The following is a 9,665-nucleotide window of genomic DNA, read 5'->3' as shown; positions in this document are numbered from 1 at the left end:
AAATTCCCAAAACTTTGTATTATTATATTACATTCCATATTCCATATTATATATATCCTTGACCAGGTCTAAGGCATTTTGTTTTTCACCCCTCTTTATAAACCTGAATTTCCAACTTTCTCCATCCAAAGTGCTTTAGCCCTGCCAAGCTACTTGTATTAAAGGTGCTCAGTTTAAACAGGGATAAGAAATAGTCAGTAGTATTCACTTGCCTTTGAAACGACAACGAATTATTATAATGGAACTCATGCATGCATATTCTAAGGCCAGACTTGATTTGACGGCCTCAAGCGTTTATATTTTCTATCATGTAAATTATAATTTTACACAAGAATTTTACACCAATAACCTTTGCCCCGGCGGACATTTTCTGAAAGAAAATATGGACTTGATTTGATGGCATAAATCTTGCACTGTAAAAAGATGGCAATCAGCTTGCATTCTGGTAATCAATATTGGCTTTAATCTACTCGAAACTTCGTTAGTATAATATACTGTCCAATTAAATAATGACCAGAAAGCTTTTTTTCTCTGAAACATTTTTTCAACCTACAAAATCGTGTAAAAGTTGTCCTCCCATAACATCCCTGCCAAAATGCCGATTTTGTGCTTCATAACCACCGATAACATACCCCTCACTGCTTAGGCCAAGGCCAAACCGCTGAGCTGCATTAAAAGAAAATGGCTCGGATAAGCTGATACCATTGTTCTGATGAAGACCAAGTGTTAAGGAGACACCATTACTCCCACCAGCCATGCTAACACCCATACCAACATGTGGATGGCTTGATAAGCTGTTGTACGTCAAGTTATGTGGTTCACTTCCAAGGGGTATATCGGAAAGTGGTTCACTTCTTGTGCGCTTTGATGGGGTATCCTGAGCCCTTTGAAAGGAGGTAGATGGATTTTCGGGTGCGATAGAGTTTGCGGAAGACAAATGGTCACTTGACTTGTTCGGATTTCTAGCCTCCTTCTGCGAATTTTTTTGAGCTTGTTCGAGCATGTGTATTTCCTCTACCATTGGCTTCCAAAGTCTCACTCTCGCATTTATAAACCAATTCGACACCTGGTTTGCAACAGTATCCTTTCGAAGTTAATGTTGGCAAAATGATAATATAAAAGAACGTAAAAATGATGATAAATGGCAAACCTGGCTCCGTGATAGACCAGTTTGTTTAGCCAACATAAGCTTGTCTGTGTCAGTTGGATAACTGAAACATTGAACAAAAAAGTTAAAAAACCAATCAATTACCAATGACAGGTTTACTTTTGCAATTCAGGTACTTACGGGTGTAGAAAGTGTTCAAATAGCCATGCTCGAAGTACAGTTACAGCACGCTCAGGAAGGCCTCGTTGAGGTCGCCAAACAGGTTGGTGCTCATGGAACCCAGCATTATGAACAGCTAGGTTATAAAGGCTTCTTTCAGTGTTTCCAAACATTGGACCTTCATCTTTTCCCGGGCTTGTCCGACCATGAGGCTTATTAATGAACTGAAGCTGGTCGGTGATTGCGTTCTTCAAGCACCTGAAATGTTTAGACATGGCTTTCAAAGCCAAGTTTGCGTAAGGAGCAGCATTGCCCAGTCCGGCAACATATTCAAACGATGCAACTACAGCTTGTATCTGTTGATAATATTGTTTGTAGCTCCGGTAAACCTGATAATGATAAAGATGGTCAGAAAGTTGCAAAATGGTTAACAAGTAGCAAAGGGTGTACAATTCTGAAAATCGAAAAGCACCAATTCAGGAATTTTTAAGATCTTGGGTGGTAACATCCAGTCTAAAAATTCATTTTAATCAACAATAAACACAGTTCCTTGCAAGAAATTAAAAAATAAGTCATTGTGAATTAAATATGGTAACAGAAATTGAACCCTTAACAATATCCAGTGGAAGAAAATACCGTAAACCACAGATCGAACAATTAAACAAACGCAAACCGAAAAGGCTGAAGCTTGATGCACCTAGTGAAGACAACAGCATAATTTTGAAAGAACAAGATACTTGTTTTGATGCTATGCTCTTTTGTCATTTGGTCAACTACCCAAACAATTTCCTTATAAAGTGAAAACCAGTATGTAGGATTTACGATAGTACATAATTTCCACCATGAAGCACCAAACCAATTGCCAAGCAAAGGACTGTATCAACATGACCCCCTTATTTTACCAGCTCAGTTCATCACATCGAACTGTTCTAGCTACTTGTAAATGGAAATGAGGGCCAGAGGGGCACCCACTTGGGGATAATAAGTTAAGAATAAACTATGCATCGTATGGAATGAAAACAGAAAGTTCAATGGTCATACATACTATTTAGATCTTTTATAAATCATTATTCAAACATTTAAAGTATATATCTTAAAACTTGTGCTTGAAAGCTTTAGAAAATATTATAATTTATAACCCAACATAATTGCCCCATGTAGAACTTATGGCATAAACCTTTCCATGGTAGACAATCAAACATTTAGAACATGCAATTACTCGTCTATTCTATGTCCCGACGGAGAGACCATCAAGGACACAGCTTGATTAGCTTCAGGAAATTGATAAGAGTTTTATATGAAATTGAAGAAAACACATCTTCAAACCACAGACCGGATGACAGTGAACTGCAACAAGCTAAAAGCACAAAGACAATACTTAACAGTTACAAGAACAGACAATTCTCAATCCAATAACAGGAAAGTTATCACATCTGAGAGAAATAATTCCCCCCGACTTTCAGAATACATATCACTTAGATTTATTCAACAAGCAAAAGCTAAAAAGATAAGCAGTCTGAAGCCTTCTGTCATCATAACATTAAGTTTGATGAAGCTTTTGTCTTGGGCCCAACCAAAACATGAATCACTAAACTCATGATTCAGTATTATTATTTTATGAAAGTAGCTTATCAAAACATTTAAAGCACTGCAAACGCCTGTTATTCCGGATAAAGTAGCAAATTCTAAATTTCAAGGTGTTTGGTTTGCCATTTTATTCACTACAATAAGCATTCCAAGGAACCAGTTAAGTATCCCTAACTCTTAAAAACAGTACTTAGATAAAAAGTGGAGGGCTAACTAAGATCAGTAATCTACATAGATACCAGTGTTATAGTAACTAAATGAAGTTATAGCCCTTGTCTTCTGCAGATCTGGAATAACCAATTAGGTTTTCCACAAAACTTTTTTTTTTTTTTTTGGAGTATAAATCTTTTCAAATGGATTCCTTCAATCACTCAAAAAGCACATTAAGTAGCCCCAAACATTGGTGACATTGTCACTTATTAGAACTCTTTCTATGGTTGTGAAGCATTTTTTAACACTTATCTTAGTGCATATATTCCCTACTATCACCTTTACATAAAAGGATAATTTTTTTTGGTGATCATAGAGGCCATTCATCAAATGCAGGAATCTAATTCACGTAATATTCAATTGAGGAAAGGCTCATAAACAACAGAGGGAAGGGAACATTCATTTTTTTTTTTATAAAAATGGATGAAGGTAGAGTATACTTTACAGACAATTATGCATGCAACACCCAAGATTGCATGTTGGTTCAAGCACTGACTAAACTTAAAGCCATTAAAAAGTATCTGACATTGTTTATTTTAATAATGGATGATGACTTGTACAGTGACAGAAACGCTCGAGTTTCATAAAGAGACCATCTTCAAGGAAGATTTTAAAGGGGGATAAAGACACGGATACAAATAAACTAATATACTACCGTTTTAAGACCAACTTCGCAGAACAGAAAACCAGGACTGCCAACCATGAAAACCAAAAACAAAAAAAAAAGTACATCAAACATGAACTGCATGTCGGATCATTCATATATCAAAGCCCAAATCAGAAGAAATGGTAATGAGAAGCTAACCTCGTCAAGCATTGAAATTAGCCTCGACTTCTTTCTTCTACTCTCACCACCATCTCCCCCACTGAGAGAATCATCAATAATTCCAGTACCACTCAAATTCTGCAATGAAGGGTCCATCAAAGAAGAATCAGGAGTCATTTTTTCAGCATAAAGTCCCCTACCCACATCGCAAAGCTCTTCTAATAACATCTGGGCGGGCCTCAAAAACCTGGATCCCTTCAAAATCGAAGCGTAGCCAGTGAAAGGCCCGAGAGGGAGGGAGCCCCTGGAAACCTCATTCGACGTAGAAGCGCTGCCACGAATAATGCTTGGAACCACATAACCACTGTCAGTGACCTTGTCACTATAGATGGTAGACCCGTATCTCTGTAGATTTAGCTCCAAAGGAAGATTGTTTTGGTGGGTATTATGAGAAGATAAAGAAAGAGACAAGGCCTGAGCAGTGGCACTGGACTCGTGGTTCAAGGACAAAGGTTCAGGTTTATAAACCACGACTTCACCACCACTGTTATAAGACTGGTCAAAATCTCTTATGGTTTGAAGGTTTTGCGGGGTATAAAGGAAAGGGCTGTTATTCATATCATGAATGGAGCTAGGGTTCACGGGTAAAGACGATTGTCCGTCCAAATAAGGGTGATGATGAGAAGCTGATGAAGAACCATTAACAACCCCACCAACAAAACCCATGGAATTCACACCTTCTTTAACTCCACAAACGAGGCTACTGTTTTTACCAGAAGCCGAAGCCGAAAGCTGGTTGGCCTGGTGATGGTGAAAGTCATGGCTAGCACTAGCGTTGGCAGCGCAAGTCAACAAATCGGAGGAAAGAAGAGAAGCGTCGTACAAAGGAAGTAGACCTGAGCAGCCTGGAAGTGTAACAGCCGTCGATTCAACACAAGCTGAGTGGTTTTGTGCCACAATTCTTAGCTTATCTCTTCTGCTTTGTTGTGGGACATGGTAGGGCTCAAAACCCTCCGCCATAGCCACACAAAAACAAATAAAAAAAAAAAACCTCTCTAGCTGAAACTCTAAGAGATAGACACGCACAGTTTTAACTGTTTCAGTCTACAAGAAAACGCCCCAGAAAAAAAATGAAATTTATTGAAAAGGGTACAGAAAAGAGAAACAGCAACCAAAGAGAGAGAGTAAATAAGTAGAACAAGATGACTATATCCTTGATATTGTAAGGTTTTATATTAAAAAAGGATTTGATTAGATAAAAAACAGTGAAAAAGATAAAAGGTGGGGGTTATATTTTGTAAATGATTTAATGAAAGGTTGATCATGGCAGAGAAGAGAAAGCCGGTGCAGTTAACAACTGATTCGTTCAAGAGATACAGAAATTTTGGCCCTGGGACTTAAAAAACTTCACACATCTTTCTCCTTGGTTCTTTTTCTTTCTTTTTTTTTTTTTTCTTACACAAAAAGAAATGAACTCAATGTCATGTTAGTCACTCACTCTCAAACTCAAAAAACACACACCGGCACTCGAACGAAATCTTTGTTTATTTTTTTCTCTGTGATCTTTCTCTCTCTGACCACTTCGAACGTCTGGTGATCATAGGGTTTCGAGAGACCGGAAGATGACCGGCTATTTGCGGTAATAATTGAACAAACTGTGTTGCAGATATTTCTGACAAAGGTTGGGAGAGATGTTTTGTCGTTTTATCTAATCTTTTGGTGTTTTATGCTATGGGGTTATTCTAACCAGCAAATCAAAAAAGAAGAAGAAAAAAAGTAGCTTTTCTTATTATTATATTCTATGACTGACTATTCATATCTTTATGAAAAAAATAAAACCCGTTTTATTTTCATAAATATGAAGATGTGAAAATTTGGTTTATTGTGTAAAAAACGATCATTGCCTCTGAGGTGATGACGCACGTGAGGAGATCGATGAATGAAAGAAAGGCTGAGTTTGCCGATCTTAACACTCAATCCCATCTATCCCTCCAATGCTTTCCATTTTCGCTTTACGAGGTTTTCTTTCTTCTAATCTTTTATTATTTCCTGATTAAATCCATCCAATTATTAATTTAATAATTTAATTAATTTGATTGATTTATTAAAAACTGGTTCAATTGAATTAATCTGTATCAACTCTCAATTCAATCAATCTAAAATCTTTTGATGGTTCTTGTTTCAACTAAAACGACTAACTCGATCCAATTCAGATTATCACAATGTTACTCATTAATAAAATGAATCTCGATTCAATCATTATTTATACAAAATGAAAAAGTTGGAGTCATCATTAAAAACATTTTCTTTTATGAATTCATGTTTCAAAATTAATATTTTTATTTAAATAAACAGACGTTGAAATTGAGATAAATAAACCTAACATTGAACAAGTATATATACTTTATCTTATCAATGTGTGTGTACAAAATATTATTTTTCTGTTTTCAAGTGTTATATTAAGGGACTCGTAGTTGATGCTAAAGTAAGATATATGATTAACCTTTATTCCACGGGAAATTTAATGTTAGAACCTATTTTATATTTGCCTTTTTATATTATATGATTCTCTTGTCTCTATATTTGTATTTTTATATATAAAAGTTTTGCGGGTAATTTACTAATAAAAGCCATTTTTTTCAAAAATTATCGAAATAGACCCATTATTTTATTATTTATCGTAATAGTCCTTTTCCGGGAAATCGCGTCCACTTCAAATAGCGATGTCGAGATCTGCTGATAAATCGCGTCCAAGTCAAGAACTCATACGACGTGGGACGCGATTTAGACCGCGCATGAACAGTACCCAACAATCAAAAATTTGACCGTTGCCCTCCCCCCAACGGTAAAAAAAAACTATAAATACCCCCCACCCCTTTTTATTTTTTCACAAACAAATCCTCTCTCATATTTCCTCTCAATTCCTCTCAATTTCCTTCCAAAATTATCTCAATTTCCTTCCAAAATTCTCTCAAATCCATATTTAATTTTAATTTCCTCTCAATTTCCTTAAAAAATTCTCTCAAATCCATATTTAATTTCAATTTCCTCTCAATTTCCTTTTTTAAAATAATTTTAAAATTTTTTATATTTTTATAAATTGTAAAAATTTGTACGATTTCATCAATGGCCGCATCATTGACTCGTCTTGATAGGCATCACATATCGGTGGAACAAATGACAATGGTAAGTGTTAAATTTAATTTTTAAATATTATTTAAGAATTTTTTATTTATACATTTTTAGATAATTATTAATTTATTATTTGTTATAAAAGTCTGAAGATCGGGTATTGGAATGCAATATCCAGAATATGCATGCTCCTCCATCACCGTTGGTAGAGAACTATCTACGAGAAGTGGGTTTTTGGCACGTGGCGACGGTGGGCCGGGGATGCAAGTTGGACCCGAAACTGATCAGTGCGTTGATCGAGAGGTGGAGACCCGAGACACACACATTCCATCTTCCATGTGGAGAGTGCACTATCACTCTAGAAGATGTTAGTCTGCAGTTGGGATTGTCGGTGGACGGGAACCCAGTCACCGGGTCTGCCCAATCTAGCAATTGGGAGGCGGTGTGCTACGAGCTTTTGGGCGTTATTCCGAAAAAAATAGAGGGAGGTAAGGTCGAGATGGGCTGGTTACGTGACACATTCCCTAATCTGGATGAAGATTCAACCGAAATTGAAAGAATCCGATATGTTCGGGCATACATTCTTCAAATAATTGGAGGTTATCTAATGCCCGACACGTCATGAAGCCATGTACATCTAAGATGGCTACTAAAACTCATTGATTTTAGAGCAGCCGGTGAATTGAGTTGGGGGTCTGCCGTCTTGGCAACATTATATCGGGAGATATGCGGGGCGACGCGACCGAGGAGAGCAAACATCGGAGGTTGCTTGTCACTATTGCAGTCATTGGCACGGTTTTGCTTTCCATTTCTACGTCCTCGAGTGAACCACCCATATACATTCTCACTCATAACGAGGTAAATTTTATTATATTACATTTTACAATTATTATGTAGATTTTTAAAAATAAAAGTATGCTAAAATTTTATTTAATTTGGTGGAACCATCTGGCAAGTTATGCTCGATTACCGTCCTCTCTTGAAGATATACGGCTTCTATTGGACAAACGGTCAGAAGCAAAAGTAAGTATTATTGCAAATAGATATTTTCATACATTCGCTATTCGATTGATATTTAGTATTTAGTATTTAGTATTATGTATATAACTAATATTTCTATCATGTTCATATAGTTTCAATGGACACCATACGAGGATCCAGCAATTCGGGCAGTAATCTCGAAAGAGTTTTTACAAAATCCACGAGCTTGGCACGTGAAAGTCGTGTTGGTCAACTACGCAACCGTGGAGCTGCATCAGACAGACAGAGTGCTACGACAGTTTCGATGTAGACAACCGATTCCGGTGGATCCTAAGGAGTTTGACGATCAACACAAAGTCGACCTTCGGCAATTGAATACAGATTGGCCGAGATACTGGTCTGAGTACATGGAAATGTGGGAAGATCGGTATGAATATCTACCTACTCGAGAACCAATCATCGTTCCGGAGTTATCGTGCATTCCAGAATACATGCCATGGTTTAGGATCCATTGCAAGTCGTATTTACTGACGCTAGAGGAGAGGCAGCGGCAAATACGTGTCGAAAGGGTAAAGTGCGGGCCTCTAAATCCAAGACGACGAGACGAAGGCAGCCCCTCAACGAGGCTTAGACATTCACCCGGCTCATCATCAGCGGCCATAAGATCACCAGGCCCAACGAGAGCACCGACGCAGCAGTTCAACTGATGATACCCACGCAACTGCCTTTTCAAATGATGTCAGGTGCGTTTCCTAGCCCTTATATGTACCCTAACCCTTATATAGAGCCAAATGCCCGGTTCAGCTCCATTTCCTATTATGCCGAGCGGACCGCCGATGTATAGGCCAGCGGCGCACGAGGGATCGCAAGGGGGGCCGTCGGGGAGCTCTCCTTTTTACCAATCCCCACCAACGTATGGGTTTCAAACACCGTCGCCGTTCCTGATGCAAACACCTCCACATACCCTATTCTTTGAAGGTGGATCATCGTCCTAAGTCCGACAACCAGATGCCGAACCGGAAGAACCATAATCCCCACCGGAGGAATAACAACCGCCGCCGGAAGCTAGACAAAGGAGGAATCCAGCGCGTAACCGTCGACGGCCGCCATGTGGCACTGAATCCCCCGGGTATAGACATTGATTGCCGTATTTAAATTTATTTGTACAAATATTTAGCTCTATTTTGATATTATTTTATGTAAAAAATAAAAAAATTTTGAGTTATTTTGATATTATTTGATGTAATAAAATAGAAGTTTATTTGATGTAATAAAACCCTAACCTAATTTAACCCTAAACCCTAACCTAAATTAATTAAAAACCCTAACATTAACCTAATTTAATTAAAACCCTAACCTTAACCTAATTTAATTAAAAACCCTAACCTAAATTAATTAAAACCCTAACATTAACCTAATTTAATTAAAAACCCTAAACCCTTAATTGAAAACCCTAACCTTAACCTAATTTAATTAAAAACCCTAACTTAATTTAATTAAAAACCCTAGCCTAATTTAATTAAAAACCCTAACCTAATTTAATTAAAAACCCTAACCTAATTTAATTAAAACCATAGCCTAATTTAATTAAAATCCTAAACCCTTAATTAAAAACCCTAACCTAATTTAATTAAAAACCTAACCTAATTTAATTAAAACCTAACCTAATTTAATTAAAAACCCTAGCCTAATTTAATTAAAAACCCTAAACCCTTAATTAAA

The 9,665-nt window shown here is 37.1% G+C and overlaps 1 protein-coding gene across 1 annotated transcript; it reads right to left on the bottom strand.

Moving 5' to 3' along the window:
* Window positions 1-422: 422 nt before the first annotated feature.
* LOC105780532 (BEL1-like homeodomain protein 9) lies at window positions 423-5,535 on the bottom strand. Its single transcript, XM_012604918.2, has 4 exons — window positions 3,870-5,535; window positions 1,289-1,656; window positions 1,151-1,211; window positions 423-1,066 (listed from the first exon to the last, which is right to left on the bottom strand). The coding sequence occupies exons 1-4, from the start codon at window positions 4,848-4,850 to the stop codon at window positions 545-547; spliced, it is 1,932 nt and encodes a 643-aa protein (XP_012460372.1). The 5' UTR covers window positions 4,851-5,535; the 3' UTR covers window positions 423-544.
* Between the last annotated feature and the right edge of the window lie 4,130 nt (window positions 5,536-9,665).

Source organism: Gossypium raimondii, chromosome 4 (assembly GCF_025698545.1).
Source record: "Gossypium raimondii isolate GPD5lz chromosome 4, ASM2569854v1, whole genome shotgun sequence".
Classification (NCBI taxonomy): domain Eukaryota; kingdom Viridiplantae; phylum Streptophyta; class Magnoliopsida; order Malvales; family Malvaceae; genus Gossypium; species Gossypium raimondii.
Note: the sequence above shows the minus strand (reverse complement) of the source record. Positions and strands in the feature narration are given on the sequence as shown.